This window comes from Pseudochaenichthys georgianus, chromosome 3 (genome assembly GCF_902827115.2).
Source record: "Pseudochaenichthys georgianus chromosome 3, fPseGeo1.2, whole genome shotgun sequence".
NCBI classification, from domain to species: Eukaryota; Metazoa; Chordata; class Actinopteri; order Perciformes; family Channichthyidae; genus Pseudochaenichthys; species Pseudochaenichthys georgianus.
This window is the reverse complement of record NC_047505.1, coordinates 41,429,555-41,454,771: the sequence shown is the minus strand read 5'-3', so window position 1 is coordinate 41,454,771 and position 25,217 is coordinate 41,429,555. Positions and strand designations below refer to the sequence as shown.

Sequence of the window (25,217 nt, the reverse complement as noted above, 5' to 3'; positions counted from 1 at the left end):
TCTCGCCGACACACAGTGACGTCACGAGCTACCCACAATGCAACACGCGCCATATATATATATATATATATAAATACGCCATTTTCCTGGAGGTGCAAAAATCCTGGAAGTGCAAATATAAACAGCTAGCGAACGTAGCCAGGCAGAGCGCACTAGTTTTTTTTTTTAATTAACGACCGAAGAAATCGCTGCATGTCTTCGGATTACATCTCTGGACTTGAGAGGTGTGTTTTAGGTCGTTACCAGCGTAAACTAGAGCTGTGTGGGTTGTCGGATTGCCCTTACAGACTGCCTGCAGATGTATGGAAAAACGACAGTGGCCTTCGTCGATTTTGGCTGCATCTACGTCTAATTTCTGGAAACACCAGGTGAATACCCCACTTGTGACAATAATATTATCATGCCATTGCATATATGTGGTATTTTAGAGTTGACTAGATATTGATTAAGGCAATAGACTATGATATTCAGTACAGGAAGCTTAGCAACACCTAGACGGTGTACGGCTGCTTGCACCTCGCGTAAAACGGCGGATACCGGAAGTACGGTGTCGCCCTCGGCCCAATACCTGTATGTGTGTGTGAAAGACGTCTTAACGTCTGAAATATGTGATGCGACCGGCTGGCCTGCATTGTTATCACCCAGGAAGAGCGCCTCTTCAACCCCTAAACAGCAGTGGACAGCTGCTAAAGGGAGAATTACAAAAAATCCTCCTAAACCATCAAGTGTGCCAATCCAGAACAGATACGCTCCGCTGACCAAGAGCCGGAGATCTCTTTCTGATGACCTGGATAACCCGTCCTCTTCACACAGCAGGGTAAGGACCAATAGCTACTCCAAAAGTAAAAGGCTAGAGGGAAAGCTAACGACTGGGCCTGAAACTCTGATTGTGGGTGACTCTGCTGTAAGAGATGTATAAGGTCTGTGTAGTAAGAACAACACCAAAGTACTCCGTTTTCCCAAGGATACGGTCTCTGACTTGGCTGAGAAGATCCTGCATATTGGGGCTGAACATCCAACTGTGAAGAATATGGTACTGCACATTGGAACAAATGATGTTGTGAAACAAGAGTCAGAAGTGCTGAAAAAAGACTTTAAATGTTTGTTGGAAACTGCCAGCTCTCTAAATGCAGAGGTGTTCATCAGTGGCCCTCTACCGCCAGTCAGAAGAGGAGTGGAGAGATTCAGCAGATTGTTTGCACTGAACACTTGGCTTTCAACTGCCTGTACTGACCATTCTGTGCATTTTATTGACAATTTTAACTTTTTCTGGGACCACAGACATCTTTTCAAGGCAAATGGAGTTTGCCTGAACAAGTCAGGAGTGAAATTGTTTATCTCTAACATATTCAACTGCCTGCGTCATCAATCTGTTCCCTCTGCCAAGGACAAGCGGCAAGAGGAATCAAAACAGGAGAAAGACACAACACATCGCGCAGAAAACCCTGAAGAAGTATCACTGCACCCGCCTGAGGAATTATTTCTGATTATGGGAGACCTTTGAAACACACGGAGGAGTCCCCACCGCCCGTCCTAAATATCTATAGGCCACCCAAATACTGTGCAAGCTTTTTTGATGACCTTACTGAACTGCTGTCTATAGTGTGTATTGACTTTGACCGTCTAGTCATTGTTGGTGATTTTAACATCCATGTTGACAACCCCCAGGACAGAAGGACTAAAGAACTGTTTTGTGTTCTTGATAGCTATGGACTAACTCAGCATGTGACGGAGACCACGCACAATAAGGGGCACACTCTGGACTTAATTATCTCAAAGGGTCTGAATATCTCTAAGGTTGTGGTGACTGATGTTGCACTCTCTGACCATTCCTGTGTTTTCTTTGAGAGCTCTATTTCTGTTCACACAAGTGTTCAAAAAGAGGTAACCACAAAGCGATATTTAACTGAAAATACTAGGGAAATGTTTACTCAGAATTTTTCTTCCACACTTGCCCCTGCTAACACCTCAGTAAATGAGCTAGTAGATCATTTTAATTCAAAAATTAAAAATATTATAGATGCCATTGCTCCAATTAGGGTAAAGGAAGTGACTGGGAAGAAAATATCTCCATGGAGAAAGGCCATGACCGTTAAAACAGAAAAAAGAGAATGTCGAAAAGCTGAACGCAGGTGGCGAAAAACAAATCTCCAGGTTCACTTTGAAATTTATAAAGAGAGACTTGGCCTTTATAATTTGGAATTGAAAAACACACGACAATCATTCTTCTCTGACATCATTACCAAAGACAAAAACAACGCACGTGCCTTGTTTGCTACCGTCGACAGACTAACTAACCCCCCAGTGTCAGTAGCCTCTGAATTTCTAACCACCAGGGCGTGCAATGATTTTGCCTCGTTCTTCACTGACAAAATTCAGAAAATCTGACAAGCAGTCAGTGCCTCTGCATCAGGAACAGCAAATGTGTTCTCTCTGTGTCCACCTAATAACAATTCAAGCACCATGACACAGTTCCATCAGATTAATGATAAAAACCTAGAGGACATTATTCAACTTCTGAAATCCTCCTCCTGCTGCCTTGATATTATTCCAACAGGATTTTTCAAAGATGTTTTGCCCTGCATGGCCTCAGAACTACTTCATATAGTAAACAAATCTCTTCACTCAGGTATTTTTCCACAGGCCCTGAAAACTGCAGTCATTAAAGCGCTCTTAAAAAAGAATAATCTAGATGCTTCAGTAATGAACAATTACAGGCCCATATCAAACCTGCCATTTCTAGGTAAAATCATTGCAAAAGTTGTTTTTCAACAGTTGAGTAATTTCTTGCATTTAAATAGTTGTGTTCCAGTCAGGCTTTCGTCCAAACCACAGCACTGAGACTGCTCTTGTAAAGGTCTTTAACGACATCCACTTAAACACAGACAGTGGCAGAACTTCAGTGTTAGTATTATTAGATCTCAGTGCTGCGTTTGACACTGTTGACCACAGCATATTACTAGACCGACTGGAAAACTGGGTGGGACTTTCGGAAACAGTTCTAAAATTGGTTTAAATCCTACTTAAAGGATAGAAACAACTTTGTTTCTATAGGTAAATACACATCCGAGTTGACAAATATGACATGTGGGGTTCCTCAAGGCTCCATCTTGGGGCCTCTTCTCTTTAACATCTACATGCTACCACTGGCTCAGATAATGAAGAACATCAAAATAAGTTACCATAGCTATGCAGATGACACACACATTTACGTAACAATTTCACCAGGAGACTATGCTCCAATTCAAACACTGAGTAAGTGCATTGAACAAATCAATGACTGGATGTGTCAGAACTTTCTCCAATTAAACAAAGATAAAACTGAGGTAATGGTTTTTGGAGCCAAGGCAGAACGTTTAAAAGTTAGCGCTGAGCTTCAGTCTGCAATGTTCAAACCAACAGATAAAGCCAGAAATCTAGGTGTAGTCATGGACTCTGACCTGAGTTTCAACAGTCACATTAAAACAGTTACTAAATCAGCCTACTATCACCTAAAGAATATATCTAGGATTAAAAGACTAATGTCACAGCAGGATTTGGAAAAACTTGTCCATGCTTTTATCTTCAGTAGACTGGACTACTGCAATGGTGTCTTCACAGGTCTCACTAAAAAATCTATTAGAAAGCTGCAGCTGATTCAGAACGCCGCTGCTCGAGTCCTCACTAACACTAAGAAAGTGGATCACATCACTCCTGTTCTGAAGTCTTTACACTGGCTTCCTGTGTGTCAAAGAATATATTTCAAAATATTGCTGCTGGTTTATAAAGCACTGAATGGTTTAGGCCCAAAATACATTACTGACCTCCTGCTAAATTATGAACCATCCAGATCTCAGGTCTTCAGGGACTGGTCAGCTTTCTGTCCCCAGAGTCAGAACTAAACATGGTAAAGCAGCGTTCAGTTATTATGCTCCAAATATCTGGAACAAACTCCCAGAAACCTGCAGGTCCGCTCTAACTCTGACTACTTTTAAATCCAGGCTGAAGACTTTTCTTTTTGTCGCTGCTTTTAATTGAACTATTCATATCTTAAACTGCACGTAACTTTTATCCATGTACTTTTTCTTGTAATGTTTAATTGAACTATTCATATTTTAGACTGCACTGTAACTTTTATCCATATATTTTTCCTTAATGTTTATTTTATTAGCTTTTCTTTTTTAATGCTTAATGTCTTTCATTTTTTTTTGTAAAGCAAATTGAATTGCCTTGCGTTGAAAAGTGCTATATAAATAAACTTGCCCACACACACACACACACACACACACACACACACACACACACACACACACACACACACACACACACACACACACACACACACACACACACACACACACACACACACACACACACACACACACACACACACACACACACACACACACACACACACACACACACACACACACACACACACACCACACACACACACACACACACACACACACACACACACACACACACACACACACACACACACACACACACACACACCTCTAGTTTACGCTGGAAACGACCTAAAACACACCCTTCAAGTCCAGAGATGTAATCCGAAGACATGCAGCGATATCTTCGGTCGTTAATTCAGAAAGAAAACCTAGTGCGCTCTGCCTGGCTACGTTAGCTAGCTGTTTATATTTGCACTTCCAGGATATTTGCACCTCCAGGAAAATGGCGTATTTATATATATATATATATATATATATGGCGCGTGTTGCATTGTGGGTAGCTCGTGACGTCACTGTTTGTGAAAGAATCGGCTACAGTTTGGGTTGAACCGGGTTGAACTCGCGATGCATCGATTGCGTAGCGTCTTTGCATCGGTAAAAAACCGATTCATTCAAATAAAATCCCTTCATCTTGTCAACGCTCAGCAGAGACGATCTTTGATTATGATATTTGCTTCCCCACTACGGAGGCCGAGAGTCTCAGTTAACACACACGGAAGTTGAGGAGAAAGAGAAACACAGCGCACCGAAAAATACCTACAAATCAAACGTTTGGCAACACTTCGGATTGTTCAAGAAAGACTGTGTAATAGTCCTTTATGCTATATAGTTGACCGTAGGTCATGGAGAGTAATAAGGTATCCGTAGACCTTTGTATGAGGTATCTTTATTACTCAACAGGTCTACAGCCATGATACATAGATCTGTCCTAGATGCGGGCTTGCATACATTACACACAGTATCACTCCGCAGCCGCACCCCATCAGTAACGTCCTGATGGTATATGTGCGCGGCACTATATACTACAGACTGTCAACTTGAAAAATCGCTCGCAAATTGTAAAAGATGCAGAGCCGCTTTAAAGTACACAAGTAGTACGAGGAATTTAGCGACGCACATAAAGAGTGACAGAGGCGACATGGGGTCTCCGGCTGAAAAGAGAAACCTGAAAGTTAGACATATGAGTTAAATCACTCAGTGAGGTGTTCTGTCAGAGAGTGGTGTTTAGTTTACAGCAGCATGTGACGGCCAATAACAGTTTAAATGAAGGTTATGAAATACCTGTTTGTGAAAGGTTATTTGTGTTCTTTATTGTTCATATAGAACCCACTGCTTTCTGCTCACTGGTGAGTCAGCCTATGAATGAGTGTTAAGCACATCAGGCTGGCAGCTGTATGGGCATTGCACTATGGTAGCTGTTATTTGCACATTGTTAATCATGAGCAATGCATCCTTACATTGTTTAATGGTACGTCCACACAGCAGCTTTACGGTACGTTCACACAGCAGCTTTACGGTACGTTCACACAGCAGCTTTTCAAAAATCTTGAAAATCTTGGAGCTGGGCGTGTCTGACAGCTTGGGGATTTTTTGCGAGCAATGCGACCAACAACCAATCACATGAATCTCCCGCCCCCGACATACAAAGCAAAAAACCCCGGGGATTTTATGCGAGCAATATATATATATATATATAAACTCCCCAAACAGGCGAACACCTACCAGTTTCACCCACTGTCTCTGCCACCTCCCTCCATGCCTGGTTCCTCCGGTTTGTATCCCGTTAATAGTTCTGGTCGTAAAGAACCGGGTGATTTGCTACCGTAATTTCTCGTTTGGAATATGAGGAAATGAACTGCGGTCTGGTTCTCCCTGCTTACACGCGGTTTGATTGGCTAGCGCTTCTACTGTCAGATTTGCATAAACGTGTTTCAATCAATCAATCAATCAACAACTTTATTAATCCCGCAAGGGGCAATTGGTTATGAGCAGCAGCGTATTTGTCATGTACACAGGCAGGAACATACAAGAAGAAAACACAGATACACCCGGGAGCACAGATGTGGATAATTATAATAATACACTATAAATAGTTCAAAGCATCACAATAATAAATAAATAAAAAGATTCGTCTAAAGCTGCTGTGTGGACGTACCGTTAAAAGCTGCTGTGTGGACGTACCGTTAGACGAATCTTCCACCGCTACCCTTCCCATTGACTTTGAATGGGGATGACGTCACTTTGCCTCGCTTTTCGCCGAACTGCATTGTGGGGGAGCGAAGCAAAGATTTCCAGGATTCAAAAGTTGAGCAATGTTCAACTTTTGAAGCTGAGCTGGAAGCGTCAGCCAATCAAATCACGTTTATGCAAATCTGACAGTAGAAGCGCTAGCCATAAAATCCCCGTTTTTTTTTGCTTTGTATGTCGGGGGCGGGAGATTCATGTGATTGGTTGTTGGTCGCGTTGCTCGCAAAAAATCCCCACGCTTTCAGACACGCCCAGCTCCAAGATTTTCAAGATTTTCAAAAAGCTGCTGTGTGGACGTACCGTAACTGTGAGGTGTTATACAATTGTACTGTACTCTGGAGAGCTTTTAAAGGTAAAAAAATAAACGGCATGATGGGATGTGCAGTACCAAATATGTAAAGCGCTTTTTTGTTAATGTATGATTTGCTGCATATAAGGAATAAAACAAAAATCCTCTGTCGTACCAAATTGAAGTATCATTATTTTTGCATCTTGTTGAATCGCATCGTATCGCACCGAATCGCATAATGTTGAATCAAATCGTATCAAACTGTATCGCAACAGGGGTGAATCGTATCGCATCGCCTGGTGTTTCAAATGTATCGTTAATGTATCGTATCGTGGCAACGTATCGAGATGCGCATCACATCGGCCTCAGTGATGGAGATGCACATCCCTAGTATACTGGAATGCAATTGTTCATGTTAACAACCCAGCAGCCTTTAATGACTATATGGTATACATTACTGGCAGTTTTGGTTGTTTTATAATTAATTAAATGATTTATAGTTTAAGAAAAATAGATACGATAAAAATGTTACCACTGCAGTTCATACTCTTCTATATATATATATATATATATATATATATATAGTCTATATTTGTGCTTATTGGCAAATGTTAGCCCAGCACAGGTAACTAAGATGCTAAAAACAGTAAACGTTAAACCTACTCCGCAGCAGGGTGTTCGAGTTGTTATTGTTAGCAGTTAGCTCAAAGCACCACTGTGTCTAACTGCAGACTCACAGAGGCGCTGTCAAGGCTCTGGACTTGTTTAATCTTTGAAAAAACTGGCATTGGCTTTTCTGTAGTAATCTCTGGAGCCTCCAGTTTGAAACTTCTGCCACTGACACCATAAAAGCTAATTCCAGTCCAATTATAATTTGCATGTTCACCAGACTGGAGGGGGATGCAGTAACATATAATGAATAGTAGTTCTTTTAAATGACAGATTTCTTTCATTAGGTTCTTTGAAACACTTTAATTTGGAATAAAGTAAATCTGCTGGGAGCAATCGGTATTGTCTGTGAGAGTTCACACACAGTCACACACACAAACTGCTCTTTTATCTTCCACATAATTAGATAATCAATTCAAGTCTCACCAAAGAACATTTTAGAACAATAGATGCTGTGAAGCAGAAAGATGTTAGATTGTGCACATAAACACAAAGCAAAAGCTACTTCTTTTACGCTGTCTATTTTATTGTTTCTATTTCAAGTCTTCAGTTTTCATTGTTTCCATACATTTTGTGAAACTGAATTATGTTGATAAGAGTATAGCAGAAGAGGCTGGACAACAGGTAGAACTTTGAGGCTAGAAAAACAATTTCAAGCATTCGCAAATAAAGGTCAACAAACCTTCAATTACATGGGAAGATTTACAATAGATACAATTATAACTATTAAGAAGCGAGAACCGGTTCACAACTGGAACCGGTTCTCGCTTCTTAATAGTTATAATTGTTATGTTTCAGATTTTTCCATTTGTCTGAATTGAAGTTATCGGTTCCTTTTATCAGCCGGCATGTCTTTCTGACGGTTGCAGTCTCCACGACTGGAAGCATCGTGGCAGACATTTAACACCATGTTTAGATCCAGAGATAATAAATCGTGGCAGACATTAAACACCATGTTTAGATCCAGAGATAATAAATCAGCTGCTTTGAAGTTGAACACCACAGAAAACTGATCAGGAATCAATAACCAAAACAATTAACAATCAAACCGATAAGCAGAATGTACAATGGCATTGGTGTTAATAAAATGTTATCGATGCCCATTCATAATTATGCCACAATTTAGTTAAATGTTTTGAAAAATAAATAATAGTTTTGTCCCTATATTGATGGCGGCATTACTTTTCTTGTGTTTACATAGAAGTGTACATTACTCAATTGCCATATTTGGTTTTGTACTACTGACATACAAGTAGTTTCAACAAGGAATGTATAGCTGCTAATGGATGCTAATTACAGCCCAGCAACAAGTGTCTGAACGTCTAGTTAATAACGATGCTAGTTTGTTTTATAACCCTTGGCTGCATGTGGAGATTCTCAGTTTGAGCCACCAATTAAAAACGTAAACCAAGAAGCTACCTGCTAACTGAAGGATGTATTACATTCCCACTCATTTGCATAGAAATCTCTGTCTGAAACCAGAGCCGTGTCTGCTCTGATTGGTAGCCGGTTAGTAGGTTAGTGGTACCTCTGTTGTGATTGGTCAACTACTTAGAGATGTCCCGCCCCTTAGCGTATCACAAACAATGTGTCGGAGCACTAGCCAATAGAAGTGCGAGTGTAACATAGTGATATCATTTTGTTACAAAAGTAAACAAAGGAGGTGTGTGGGAGAGAAACTCTCTCTGGAAAAAAAGTCAATAAAGCTCACTGCACAACGACAGAAACAACTGAATGAGACAGAAATGTATTCAGTCGAACATTATCTGAAAACTGTCCAGTCCTGTGTTTCGTGCCTTCCTTTCCCCATCTACAGTCACTTTAGCATACATCAAAGCTGCATTCATTTAAATTAGCATTTGGAAGCAGCTAATTATGCAATCAGTAACCACTTCCGTCACTGCTCTGGACATTATGAGAATGAATGTAAAAAGGGTCAGTTGACTAAATAATCTATATTATGGAAGAAACAAAGACATTCAGCCCTTAGGTTATCTATCCATGCCATTTTGGTTGTCTCTGAATTATCTGTCTGTGATATTTTTCTGTCAGTGGAAATGTATTTGTGGTGCTCACAGCATTGTGAACAATATTTTCCAATCTTTATTCAATCCAGACTCAAGGTCCATATCACATACAAAAAGACAAAACACACATCAATAAATAAGATAAAAGGCTAAACACAAAACAGATAAAAACAAACGGATAAAAACATAAAATCAGTCCAATCACAGCTAGCCATGCTCACTGTCTTTATAGGCGATTGCGCCAATGTCTCAAAATCATGGAAGAGAACCGGGTAGAACTCTTCACAGGGTTAATTAAAATCGAGATAACATGATTGTCCGAGTCTTCTAGGCGACACATGAATTTGTACATTACATTTCTTAAAAGGGCTTGATAGGTAGGTACCCCAAGTTAACAAACAGCTGACTGGCACTGTGCCATCTTGGTAACCTCAGCAGCAACCGTATAGCATCATTGTATGCAACTTTTAGTTTTTGCATGCTGCTAGCCTTGTAGTTACTCCACAGGTGAGCCGTGTACAATGGTGTACAGAAAGCTTTAAAAAGTGATACCTTGACATCTACAGAGCACTTGTGAAACTTCCGCATTAATATGTTTGCCTGGGCATACAGTTTGCAGCGTTGTCTATGGATGTCTTTGTCATCTGTGAGATCATCAGAGATATACAGTAATGACCAAGTACTTAATCTCACTGCACACAAGAAGAATGTTGCTACTGAGAATACAATTAGGAAATACAGCCTTTTTATCCTGTTTACTTCGCACAATCATGATGCTACTCTTCTTGGCGTTATACTTAATATTAAAATCAATGCCATACTGGGAACAAGTCCTCAGAAGCCCAGGTAACTCAGGATAATCAACCTCCTGCAGTTAACAGCTCATTATGATATTTGATTTACTAAACGCAGAATAGCTAATTAGGATTATGATTGGATGATAACCGACTGTTCACTCATAACACAGTCCATCCATCAGCAGCACAGGAGCTCACAGTGACACATAGTCTGACAAAATGCAAGAACAAAATGTCACATTTCTATACATCTCTTAGTAGTTTTCTTCATTGTGCATAGTTACTGTTGTCGTTTTCGATTAATGCTACGCTAAATGTTATGTGGTCTAATGCATGGGTAACTTGTGTTACTGGCAAAAGAAAAATTCAACATTTTCTTTTCCTTTAAATTAATACTGTAAATTAAAGTAGAAAATGTTTACCCTGAATACATGACAACTAAGTTCAACAGCTAAGTCTATCACTATGAGCTTGAGGCAAATCTAAAATTAAAAAGGACCTCTTACACAGATTCAATTATAGCCAAATGGCACGAGGAAATGTAAGACTGTAATGTGATGATCAGGCGGCTGAAGCAGTCAAGGCCAAACACCAATGGCTCCTTTATAGTAACTTACATTTGTTTGACCCATTATGTATATAGGGAGGGTCAAGAGAGTTTGAAACATGTGCAATCATGTGTACCAAAACATACCATAGAAATACATTTATACCTTTCAGGCCCATTTCAAATGTAGACTCATTAGGCTAGAATGTACCTTACCCAGTAGCCAATACTGAAACAGCTGAAAGTTAATAATAACTAAATAACTGTACTCGTGCCAATTCAAACACAGATTTGTTTTTTTACAAAGAGGCATTAACAGGGTACGGGTACGGACACACACACACACACACACACACACACACACACACACACACACACACACACACACACACACACACACACACACACACACACACACACACACACACACACACACACACACACACACACACACACACACACACACACACACACACACACACACACACACACACACACACACACACACACACACACACACACACACACACACACACACACACACACACACACACACACACACACACACACACACACACACACACACACACACACACACACACACACACACACAGGAAGGTCCTCGTAATGTTTATAATCCACCATAATGTCCTTTCCTTACATGTCCCTCATGCTGCATGTTATGGTGTCTCGCTGCCGCCTGGCCTCACGCCAACTGTGTGCACACTTCACTTCAGCCAAAAGAGAGGGGGGCACTTAGAGCCATACACAGAGCATCTCTGCATCATCTTTACAGAGTGTCTTCTTGGTTTGTGTGAACAAATCTTAACCAAAATATCTGAGATGATATATTAACACAGGCAGTTCTGTTTATCAGCATGCACTTAGCTGAAGATGTCTTTATGAAAACATCAGGCATTAGGCCAGGTTAAGTCGTATTATATAACCTGGTACACTCTGCTAAAACATGTCAGTGCTAGTTTGCCTGACTAACTGATGTGGGAGCAAACGGCACAGAGCTGAAGCTCTGAAAGCAAATGGGCATCAAGCTGCTGGGAAAAAAATTGACTCATTCATGAACTCTCCGCAAGTCTGTCATTTTGTCCTCAGGGAATTGGTGGTAAACCAGGATAATTCATATAATACTGGTTATGAAGTGTCAACGAATTAAAGAGGACGGAAAATATAGGATTCATGGTTTCTTTAATAAATAAATAAAAATGATCCCGCTACATGGTTAAATTCTCAATTTGTTTTTTAGAAAGGCTTATTTTGTTTTCTACTGCCATATTTCTCAATTCTGATCAGTTGCTTAACAATTTCATGCAACTAATTAAAAGAAGAATAAAGTTATATTTAAGACACATAGCAATACTAAGGATGAGAGTGGACCAAAACTAACTACTTAAACTGACATCTCTGAGCATTGGCCTCCGGAGAATGAAAGCTCTGCTACTGACACGATACGGACTAATGAGAGCCCAATTACCAAATGACAGTCATATTTTTCAGTACAGTTTGTGTGTAGGTTGAGGAGTGGTCATCCCCTGAAGTCAACATGTTTAAGCATCTATGGGCTCCCTATGGCAGAGCCCATGGTATTTGAGTATGTGAATTATTATTTTTCTTCACCGGCAGGCCGCAAACAACTTCACGGCGTATATTGCCACCCGAAGTCGGGGACTGGCTTCAGTAGAGGCTGCTGGGACTCCCAGCAGCTACTCTACTATACTCTACTGAAGCCTTCCGAGTAAATCGCCAGAAGCGCCGACACCTCCTCATCACTCTACCGCTCCCATGTTTTCTTTTGTGTTGCCATAAGTTAATCTCTCTCCGTTGGTGCGCTGGGCTAATGCTAATAATGCTAATGCGAGCAAATAAAATGGCGGCTTCAAAAAAAGTTGTCAGAGTTTTACGGGGCGTGGTTTGCAATCCACCCAGCCAATCAGAAATTATAATCTTTTTCTCCCCAGGAAAGTACCTGCTCTCTAGCAGGGACTAAAAAGGGGTGAAAAGGTTCGCAAAAAAAAGTTCTGGTTCCAGATCTTTTGTGTGAGAACACAAAATCCCAGGAACTATCGGAAATATTCCTGGGTAAGTACTATGGTGTGAAAGTGCCTCAAGTGTATCACATTTGCCACCAGTGTGTGAATGCTGACTTTAGATATAAAAGCACTTTTAGTTGGTTCAAAGATTGGAAAAGCAATATATAAAAGCAGTCCATTTATTACTTTTTATAATTTGGCACGAGATTACAGTAAAACTACTTTCCAGATTGTTTTGAAACTTGGTATACTATACAGTAAGGGTGCAGCGTGAACCAAGGGACAAGCCACGGCATTTTGGAGTGGATCCCTATATGAGGGCGAATGCCGACTTTTTTGTCTCTTACGGAAACAACCTTTGCTGAAAGTGTTTCCCAACGGACTGCATTTCTAGTTAAAGTCTGTATTTTCACCAGACTCTGGAGTTGACAGAGTCTGGTGAACATTCATTCAGCATTGTTTTTGTAAATGACAGCTTTCTTTAATTAGTTTCTTGAAGGCATTTCTCTCTGATTTAATGTGTAATCATCTAAATGATACACTTGTTTATCAAACACCAAATGACACTAACATAATAATACTTGTTGCGTACATGACATTTAGACTATTTTGAAGATAATTCAACTTTTGCGATCGTCAACAAGCAAACATGGACATGTTTACCTGATTGACATTTAAAATCACGAAAGGTTGTTGGATTGTAGAGTCAGACTCTAATGATTCCCTCACATGACAATAGTTGTTGTTCACTCACCAAAGCACAAAGTTCCAAATAACAGCACAAATACACATCTGTGTGAACAAAAGGCAAAGATTGAGTTGAACTGAAGTCCTGTGTGTGCATGAAGTTTAGTGTGAATCAGTATGAGCACCGTTAAATAAATTGGCTCAATCAACACTCACTTTGTAAATACAGGTTAATAAAAGCAGACCTCATACAGCAGACTGAAGCTAAATCAAGCCTGAGGAACAAGAAGCTCACACCACAGTAACAATAGCTTCAAAATGCAAAACAGCAGTTTCCTACAATATACATCGGGGTCAAACGTGGGATATTTCTATAGAGTGGTGCAGTGACGAGTCCTAAAACCCGGAAGTGAGTTAGCATTTTACCACTACCGGTTCCCTCGTCTCAGAGCCAATGGAATTTCTCCATAGGATTTTGGAAAATAGCTCGAAATAAGGTCTGCGGTTGGCACACATTTAAGAGACGGATCACGTTTTGTTCTACAACATTAAATACATCAGCAGTGACCCCACTGGTGATTTATGAAGAGTTTACGTGTCTGAAAAACGATCGTTGTTAACAAGTGGCTGAATAGGACTACAGAAGTTGTCGAGGACGTTGTACGTCATTACACCGAACACGTAAACACTCCCGCTAAGTTTGTTTGCCCTGTTCTGCTTGAAAGCAAGTACCTGCCTCCTGCAAACTGTTCAAACACTTCAACTTGTATAATTTTGAATCTGTAATTTTGAATATCAATCTTAAGTTGGCGTGACATGGAAGCAGCGACCCTGCTATAGTTTGTTTATAGTATAACGTTAGCATTTTGCTTCTGGCGATTAGTTTGATGATTCAAAAAGGATAAAAGTAGGGTGGACATGTGGATATTATCCGGCTGAACAAAACGTGCATTTATCAAACAGGTTCGTTTTCCACAGACCTTATTTCGAGCTATTTTCCAAAATCCTACAGATAAATCCCATTGCTTTTTTGTCGAGGGAACCCATGCGCAGCTTATTTCCGGGTGAATACGTCATCCCTGCACCACTCTATTACTAAGCATTTTTAACACTAATGATATTATAGCAAATAAAATATTAGCATATTAGCAATATTTGCAGTTCGCAATATTAATGTCAGTGCACATAATAAATGACTTGTTATGGTTATGGAATTTCAAATTATCCTTTTTTTTCTTCAAATTGGTATCAAGAATGAGAAGCTGCCAATTATCGGCTATCTGTATTGGCTGAAATAATACTTATCCTAAATCCCTGACAGTGTGCGAAAAAGCACTCGTCCGGGACGTGTTATTTACAATATCGGACAAGTACATCCTTCCATTGACGTGTCCGACGGACAAGTGACGTTTTTTGCCCATATTTATTAACAAATTAAGCTTACAAAATGTGCGAACTCATTCGCAAATTGTCCATGTCCACCATTGTTGTTTGCGACTGCTTTACTTTTCCTTCTTTGTCATTTGTGATTAGGGTTGGGTACCGGTTCCAACATTTCGATTCCATCGGTATCGTTTAGAAATGTTAGTTTCGGTTCTGCTTGTCGATTCCTAAGGAAATGCATCTCCCCGCTTTCTGTACTGGCGGGGCGGGACTTGTAGCACAGTGGCAGGGTTGGGAAGCAAAACTCGGTTCCGAGTAAGAACAAATAACAATTGTCCGGTACCGGGATTACTAAGAGTTGCGAGTATTGAAACATGTGGAATGTTGGTCCACTCCTCTTCAATGGCTGTGCGAAGTTGCTGGATATTGGCAGGAACTGGAACACGCTGTCGTATACGCCGATCCAGAGCATCCCAAACATGCTCAATGGGTGACATGTCCGGTGAGTATGCTGGCCATGCAAGAACTGGGATGTTTTCAGCCTCCAGGAATTGTGTACAGATCCTTGCAACATGGGGCCGTGCATTATCATGCTGCAACACGAGGTGATGGTCGTGGATGAATGGCACAACAATGGGCCTCAGGATCTCGTCACGGTATCTCTGTGCATTCACAATGCCATCAATAAAATGCACCTGTGTTCGTCGTCCATAACATACGCCTGCCCATACCATAACCCCACAACCACCATGGGCCACTCGATTCACAACATTGACATCAGAAAACCGCTCACCCACACAACGCCACACACGCTGTCTGCCATCTGCCCTGAACAGTGAAAACCGGGATTCATCCGTGAAGAGAACACCTCTCCAACGTGCCAGACGCCATCGAATGTGAGCATTTGCCCACTCAAGTCGGTTACGACGACGAACCGGAGTCAAGTCGAGACCCCGATGAGGACGACGAGCATGCAGATGAGCTTCCCTGAGACGGTTTCTGACAGTTTGTGCAGAAATTCTTTGGTTATGCAAACCGATTGTTGCAGCAGCTGTCCGAGTGGCTGGTCTCAGACGATCTTGGAGGTGAACATGCTGGATGTGGAGGTCCTGGGCTGGTGTGGTTACACGTGATCTGCAGTTGTGAGGCCGGTTGGATGTACTGCCAAATTCTCTGAAACGCCTTTGGAGACGGCTTATGGTAGAGAAATTAACATTCAATTCACGGGCAACAGCTCTGGTGGACATTCCTGCTGTCAGCATGCCAATTGCACGATCTCCCTCAAAACTAGCGACATCTGTGGCATTGTGCTGTGTGATAAAACTGAACATTTCAGAGTGGCCAGACTAAGGCACACCTGTGCAATAATCATGCTGTCTAATCAGCATCTTGATATGCCACACCTGTGAGGTGGGATGGATTATCTCGGCAAAGGAGAAGTGCTCACCATCACAGATTTGTTCAGATTTGTGAACAATATTTGAGAGAAATGGTTATTTTGTGTACATAGAAAAATGTTTTAGATCTTTGAGTTCATCTCATGAAAAATGGGAGCAAAAACAAAAGTGTTGCATTTATATTTGTGTTCAGTGTATGTTGTTAATAATGACCACCATTTCCTTTATGAATTAAAGCAGCCTCCCTGTCTGTGTCCTCGCGCTGTCCTCACATCCCCGGACCCCCAGACTCGGAGGAGCACAGGGATGTCAGTATTGTTTATGAAGCAGGGTATAGAAAGTACATTATTGAAATGAAAATACTATTTATTTACTTTTACAAACAGTGAGCAGCTGGGCAGCTGCTCACTGTTTATTGCAGGACATGTGTTGGACACACAGACTGTGTGGTTGGACTGTGTCCCACAGGCAGGATGCAGTGTAACAGTTGCAGTGGGGGCAATTGTACATTCTCAAACTGCACCACTTAGAACTAACTAAACAATGCAGAGATTTTTATTATATAATTGTATTCAATAACCGTAACAAAATTAAACAGTATGAAGTGATTTGTAAATAGGAATACGGATTTGACTTAATGTTATCATAAATATATTTTTCTCCCGATGAAATTGGCATGGGACTTATTTTTACCCTCTCAAAGAACCGCAATCGAGAACCGAAAAGAACCGGAATTGAAAAGCATAACCGGAATCGAAAAGCATAACCGGAATCGTTAAAATCCAAACGATCCCAACCCTAGTGTGATGCAGTAAAATATTAAAGCTCACTTACGTTAGTGGTGTCATGAAACCGTGGGACAATGTAAAATACTATGCCGAAGAAGAAGATTCCAGTGGCCCCAATTTTTTCGGACAAGTAAATTGCCAAACTCACTTGTCCATGGACAAGTACTCTCTAAAAACGTTTTCTTACACTGCCTGAAGGTAATAATCACAGTGCTTTTGAATGCTTTTAAACAACTCCCATCATGTCCTAGTAATTAAAAATAATAGCTGAACATATAAATGTGTCTGATTACACAATACTCAGTTCTGCCTACACAGAGCAGTGTTTGCATTATGTCCCTAACAAACAACATCTCAGAATGACTTTCACAGACAACAAAACCCTTGGAATAATCACCACACAATTAATTTTAATACTGAACTTGGATTACGGAGTTATTCTATATATATATACACTTTTGATCATTCAGGAAAGAGCTTGATTTCCTTGTATAACTACAAATATTTTCCACAGTGAGCAGGAAATGCCTACTGTGCATTGTTTCTCCAACATATGCTGTTTCTATTTCAGTGGATATCCAGCAGACGGATATCCTGCCCCTGGGACACTGAATCAGGGTGAAGAACAGGTCATTTATAAAATATAAATAAGAGGAATAAATCAATCTGAAAGAAATAAAATTAGAGCCTCTTACAACTTCCCTTTCAGAAAAGTTGGTTTGTGAGAAAGCAAAGGTCTCTCAGGTAGAAGAAATGACACTGAAACACATTATGGAGAAACAAACTTCCCAATAAATCACAGAGAACTCTGCCCCTGCCGTTGATATAGCTGACGACTTTATCAGCGTTTGTCATTTACGTCACTAATTACAATCGCAGGAACAACGTGCAGTCAATAATAATACATTTAAAATACTAACAGATGCTTTATGAGACCTTACTGCAGATAAAAGTCAATGATTTTAATAAAAGAGCCCCATTTGAAATTTGTGTTAACATTTGCCTCTTTAAACATTTCCTGAACGATGAGGCTTTATGAACAAAGCTGCTTTTTATTCTCGACTGTATCACGCAGAGATAAAGCGCATTCCTCAGGGACAGAGTGTGGTGAAGTGTCTAATTAACATGACAGAATCAACAAGCTGTAGGAGCAGAGTAAATATAACTCGTTAATCTGGGTCACCTCTTCTGTCAAGGCAGCATTCATTCCCCATAATAAACCCATTACTGCCTCCCCATCACTCTCTCCCGCGCTTCAGAAATGTCTCAGAACAAACAAGTGATTTTCTTTATACGCTAGGAGTTGTGTCAATCAGCCACCTGTCTGCACAAATATACAATCAGTCATGTTGTCCATGAGAGGGAGCAGCTGCAGTGTTCAGTTATGTTGCACGAAAAAAAGCTTTATTCTTAAAACAAATGACATAATAAGCCATCATAGTAGCTTGTTTCAGTTACAACAAAGATATTCCAAAACATTAGTATTATAACAAGAAATATTTTTAAGTTACTGCCTTTAGTTAGTCAGTTAGTCAACAATCCTTTGCAGTTTAAGATGTGTAACGTTAGGCTGCCAACGCTCTCTGTAAACAATCAAATTGTTACCCTACAAGGCAGATGTGTCAAACTCAATGTTACCGATGGCCACACTGGGACATAAGAATCACATCAAGAGGCAGACGCACATAGTTTGCTGCTAATAGAAATGTAAAACGTCCTCCACAGAAAGCCTGAAATAGTCGCTTTGCTTTAATAGCATTTAGTCTGTGTCATTTAAGTAAGCCAACAGCTAACTCACAAAGGCATTTTTCACAGCCTGAATACGACGAGCCAATGGTTTTGTGGGACATTGAAGTAAAATAAAAACATGTCCCCTAGCATAGTCTTCTAGCATGCAATCCCATGCACTCAAAACGTTGATATAAGATACACTTTGCAGTCCAGCATGACTCACATGAAGCCTAGACCTAAATAAGATGCATCAAATGCATTAAAAAAAAACAAGTCCTCGTCTCCGTTCACGCCGTCTAGGGTCCTGCATCAATGTTGGCATGCTATTCACATTAAGACCTTTTTCCAGACCCTCATCTGCTCCTTGATGCAAGTTAATCAAGTCTTCTTCAGCTACAACTAGGCAAGCCAAGAATGTATTAAGAACCAAATTGTATAGGAGGGTCGGATCAAAAGGCCTGATTTGGCATGCAGGCGTTAGGTTTGACACGTGCAATAAGGTATTAATGTAGAGTTGCCTCTACTGCTTTTTGGTTGAGCATTTCTTTACTGATGAATTCATCCAGAGGTTGGACAAAGACTTCCGCTCTTTTGGACACACTTAAAAAGTAAACTTCTGTATTTTTTAAGGGAGTATATCCATGTTTTTGTGATGACTGGGACAACACTTTTTGGAAGTAGTCCAGTTCAGAGGGAGATCTCTTTCGACAGCAGCTGTTAAATGAGCTGCAATGTAATCAAATTGGGCCATTCTGGATCACCAATCTCTTCCACTAAAAGTGTTTTATTTTCCACCAACAGGCTCAGATTGTTTATATACATCTTTGACAACATAATGAAAAAGATCTGCAAGAAATCCTCTGGTTTCAATAATTTGTGAATATGAAAACTATAGTAATGTTGAATGTCATTCCAGAGACAATGATAAACTGTTTTGAATTGCTCAGCTGGATTTTGAAGATGCTGTCCTGTGCTTGTTTAGAAATAATGTTATTGCAAACTTCAGTGTCTACTGTAGATGCAGGATCATTGTGTTTAAAAACCGAACAAATCCTCTGTTCTGAGCTCTTTTGCTAAGTTCACTATTTTTACTGAGCTTGCGAGTTGACCCTCGGAGGTTTAAATTAAACTTACAGAAGGAACAGCTTTGACTTTTGTCTTTGTACTTAAAATACTGAAATTGCCTCAACAAAAGAAATAAAACGTTTTTTATCAAAGTATTTAAAAAAAGACGTTTTTTATCAAAGTATTTAAAAAAAGACGTTTATCATCAAAGTATTTAAAAAAAAAAGACTTGTGACACAAGGCTGAAATATGGAGATAGGAGTTTGTTTGACACTTAATCAGATGCAAATAAAGATAAAGCCATTCTTTATGTCTTTCAACCTTCATTTAAGCACAACTAATCTCACCTTTACTGTTGGCTACTCTATGTCATCGTTTTTTTTCATTTAACTTGAGCAGCAGACTAATAGTCAAAGATTAAAAGGCTAAGTTAAGCCCAAAAACATTTGATGGGTCCCTTACCGGCAGCAGTTGTTTCATGTTACATTTTTAACATATGTATTAATTTTCTTATAAGATTATAAATTGTTTGTGAAACACAAATAAGCCTCATCTTAACTCACACACACCCTGCGACTGTAACCGCAGTTTAGTTTAATCACAAAAAGCCACACTATTCAAGTCTGAAGAGTTGATACTATCAGTTACAAGAAATTCAAGAAGGTGCAGAAGAAATATATGAAAACCTCCCTGAATATACCTGAATTTACTCTAGCAATGCTACCATGCAGATTATGTTGAGAAAATACAATTACTGGACCAACTCTGTTATTTGGAGCAAAATCCCTCTGTTATTTTACTTCCTTATGTACTGAAAACGTTGTTGCTGATGTGTCATCTGGCGGCCCACACATGACTTATGTCCGGCCACATCAGCTTCTGGAATCTCTCATAAAGAAAAAAAAATGAATATACTGTTGCTCTTTCATTTTCTCTTTATCTGCTCTAGTAATGGACTTTAGTACAAGTTTGAGGTACTTGTACTCTACTTCTTTTTCTATTGTTTGCTACTTTTTACTTCTACTTCACTACAATTCAGAGGTAAAATGTGTACTTCTACTCCACTACATTTATGTAATACCCTTAGTTACTTTGCAGATCTTGACAAATGATGTGAAATATAAACACCTAAATTAGACTTTAGTTACACCTGAAGTAAATTCACAAGCTTCCCAGCTGAATACAAAGTAATTAAAACAACCTGAACCAGCTGTGATAAACACATTGATGCATCAATAATTATAATCAAAATATATATATATATATATATATTATTCTGAAATGTACCAATCTGCATAATGAGTACTTTAGGTATATTCAGATGCTTATACTTTTACTTTAGTAACATTTTGATTGCAGGACCTTTACTTGTAACAGAGTATTCCTACACTCTGGTGCTTCTACTGAAAGGTCTCGTGTCATGGCCATTTCTACTGATCATAATTCCATTGTTGAGGTCTACTAGAATATATTTACATTGTTCCAAAATCACATTGGTTTCTCATGCAGCATCTCTGTATAGTATGTGTATTCACTCTGTCCTAAACGGCTTGTTGGAGCTCCTGCCCACCCCCCACAGCCCATTGTGCTCCGATTGGCCAGCTCGCCCACTCTGTTCTGATGAGTCCACAGCCGTTACAGCTGAACATCAGTGTGTATGTGTTACAATGGCGTTAGAAACCATAAAATGACACCAGTAATGACAAGAAGATTATATACTCAAGAAGAAAAGAAATGGAAAAAGAGAAATCTTCAACGAGGCGTTCTGGGGCAGCTAGACAGATATGTTTTGTGTTAGAGTTGTACTCGCTACAGAGTGTACTTTGAGGGTTTGTGACTTTGCAGACCGTTTACATGCAAAAAAAGCTACACATAAGGGGACGGGTAATAACCAGAAAAGCATGTACTTCACCTCTGGTTGTGTTTTGTTTACCCTGTACTCAGGTAAGAGCAGGGTAAAGGTGCACAGTGGAGGGTGTGGCCACATTACCACAGGCAGACGGTTATCAGTGAGCGATCATTCAGAATAAAATTTCTCCACAGGTACAACACCTGTCGTTTTGTAACTGTACATCACAAAACCCAACGCAGCCATTAAAAAGGCGATACAATCCTCTATCTCGTAATTTCTTCACTTAAACAACATCATGTTTGAAGAGCACACAGCTGAATCATAACTGAAACACACACCCCGCGTCTGTCTGATCCTCGAGCCGGGATGTCTGCGCAAACACAGCGCGCGCTCTTCTTTAACAAACAATAAACATGACGTTACTCACCCACCAGACGATGCCATACGCAAACAGGGTGAATTTGAGCAACATGTAGGAGAATCGGTGACAGTATCGTATCTCTTGGTTGTTGGACATCGTGTCTGAGGACAGTTGACTCCAGGCTGTCTGCTGTTGACACTCACTTCCGCGTTGTGCTCGTCACCACACCTGGGATCGCGTGTTGGAGTGATTGATGGACAGATTGATAGGAGATTTATGAGATGAAATAAACAAAGCGGAAAATGGCAGCGAATAGACAGTTGTATTATTATTTTGTGATGCACATGGATATATTTGGTCGATGACTAATAGCATGAAATAGCCTATTGGTTTTTGACAGCAGAACCACAACATTGATCTGAAGCCTGAAGCAGGGGCGTGTGCAGGAATAATGGGCTCATTACACTTCCTCCTCTTTTCCTTTTAAAAAACAAAGTCTCATTGATATTAGGATCAGAAATGTGTTTGTTTTAATGAATATAGCTATATATATATAGCTATATATTTTTATATTATTTAATGATTTAAAGATGCATTTGCCTTCCAACTGAATTGGGATGCCAATGACTATTACATTACATGTAATTTGTTAGACACTTTTATCCAAAGCGATTTACAGTTCAGTACTGTGGACAATCCCCACAGAGGGAGCCGTCTGAGTGGCTTCTCAGTCAAATAAATCACTACTTTCCCCCGTTTAGTTTGGTTAATCCTTAATTATCACCACCACCTTTGTCTTGTTTGCTTTCACAAGCAAAATACCAATAGCTGACAACAGTGCAAAGCATAGTAAAATAAAAAAGAAAGCTGTTTTACCAGACCTGTTGTTAATTTATACTTCTGTACTTATTCTAGAAACTGAGTGTGAGCTGTTAACACAACCTATCCTCCTTCTAAGGTGCGTAAAAGGTAAAAGAAAAAATCATAGTCATAGTGATTGTTGTTTTTGTTGCCTCAGTGATGTGTTTTGGGACTTCAGACACAGAATTCTGCTATTCAGGTGATAAGGTGGGCGGGGCGGGTGTTACCTTGGTTGGTTATTGGCTAATGGTTACACACAGAAAAAGATTGTGACATCACAAATTGGCCAAAATCTGATCAGATAATTTTCGTTTTGTATAGATGGATCAGGACAAAAGGAGAGAGAATCTTTTTTCCTGAAACTTGAGGGGGCACATTTTGTGAGTAAAACACATTTTGCACAATAGATGACCTTTGAGAGACCTGAGACCACACATACACACTTACACCAGCTTGTTAGAAACGTTTCATTCCCTTGCCTGTACCCTTCAACACGCCCTTCACCAGGTCCTGTTGGCCAACAAAGATCTGTGAGCATGTGAAAGTACACACATGCAGTGCGTAGTGTACACACTCAACAGAGGGAAGACAGAACGAGCTTATCTGAAGTCAGCAGCGCTACCTCTATCTGTTCTTTTCTGTGCAAACACATAGAGGAGATTTCCCTTAAGAGCAAGGGAGGAAAGACAAAAAAAGAGAATGATGTGTGAAGAATAAAAGTCAACATGGGAGTAGTTAATGTCGCTGAGAATTAAAGCAATAGAAAGCAAAAGAGAATGTATGCCAGTAAGACAGCGATACATTGAAAGCACAAACATTTTATCACAGTATACTTGTTGTGTGGAGACATAAAAAGTATGTAACTGCAGAAATTAAGACCTTGTTAAAGTACAGCAAGTTTATACATGAGTGTCCTTAGTGGCACCTTATGGTGATAAGTGGAGTTCAAACGTAAATATTTATACTGTTTATCTCTTAGTAAACACACATGCATGGCTGCAGTTCATGTGCTTCAGGAATACCAAGACTTAGACCTTGCACAACTGTGTGTACTTCTTTTTGCGTGCACTCAAATTGAGGTACTTTATTTATTTTTCATATTATCAAATCAGTGAATTTGTCTTGAGTGTTTGGTCATGTTTCTGACGCCACAGCTCTACAAGTAAAAACAAGCTATTTCTAAAAATGACTGTCAATAACTGCAATCAGAGGACTGTTCTTTGTGATTACTTCATCATTGGTTATCAACCCAGTTTTCATCTCTGTAACCATTTTTTTATTCTCAAATAGATTTAACCTGGGAGAGCACATGTGCTCTCCCAGGTTAAAGCACATGTGCTCTCCCAGGTTAAATCTATTTGAGATTAAAAAAAATTCATATATCAAAACGATTTTTCTTTCAGGCCCAGCCCGAAAAGGCAACGTGGGCAACACCTCCGCTTCTCCGTCCCGCGGGCCCACCACCTACGGGAAACAGCGATGGGGTCGGGTGCGCTGCCAGAAGGGTGGCAGTGAAAGCGGAGGGTCTCGACGGACCAGACCCGGGCGACAGAAGCTGGCTTTGGGGACGTGGAACGTCACCTCTCTGGGGGGGAAGGAGCCGGAGCTTGTGCGGGAGGTGGAGCGGTACCAGTTGGATCTGGTTGGGCTCACCTCTACACACAGCGTCGGCTCTGGAACCTTACTTCTGGATAGGGGTTGGACTCTATTCTTCTCCGGAGTTGCCCAAGGTGTGAGGCGCCGGGCGGGTGTGGGGATACTCACAAGTCCCCGGTTGGGTGCTTCGTTGTTGGAGTTTACCCCAGTGGACGAGAGGGTCGCCTCCCTACGCCTGCGGGTTATGGGGGGGAAAACTCTGACTGTTGTGTGTGCTTATGCACCAAACAGCAGTTCAGAGTATACGGCCTTCTTGGAGACCCTGGAAAGAGTCCTGTATGGGGCTCCTGAAGGGGACTCTTTAGTCTTGCTGGGAGACTTCAACGCACATGTGGGCAATGATGGAGACACTTGGATGGGCGTGATTGGGAGGAACGGCCCCCCTGATCTGAACCGGAGTTGTTACTGGACTTCTGTGCTAGTCATGGATTGGCCATAACAAACACCACGTTCGAACATAAGGATGCTCATAAGTGTACGAGGTACCAGAGCACCCTAGGCAGAAGGTCCATGATCGATTTCGTTATCGTATCATCGGACCTGAGGCCGTATGTTTTGGACACTCGGGTAAAGAGAGGGGCGG

The 25,217-nt window shown here is 40.5% G+C and overlaps 1 protein-coding gene across 1 annotated transcript in view; it reads right to left on the bottom strand.

Annotated features, from left to right (window-relative positions):
- tspan15 (tetraspanin 15) overlaps window positions 1-22,412 on the bottom strand; it is a 50,418-nt gene extending 28,006 nt beyond the window's left edge. The window contains exon 1 of the mRNA XM_034079719.2: window positions 22,184-22,412. Coding sequence (XP_033935610.1) covers window positions 22,184-22,273 — 90 coding nt within the window. The 5' untranslated portion in view covers window positions 22,274-22,412. The remainder of the gene's footprint in view (window positions 1-22,183) is intronic.
- Between the last annotated feature and the right edge of the window lie 2,805 nt (window positions 22,413-25,217).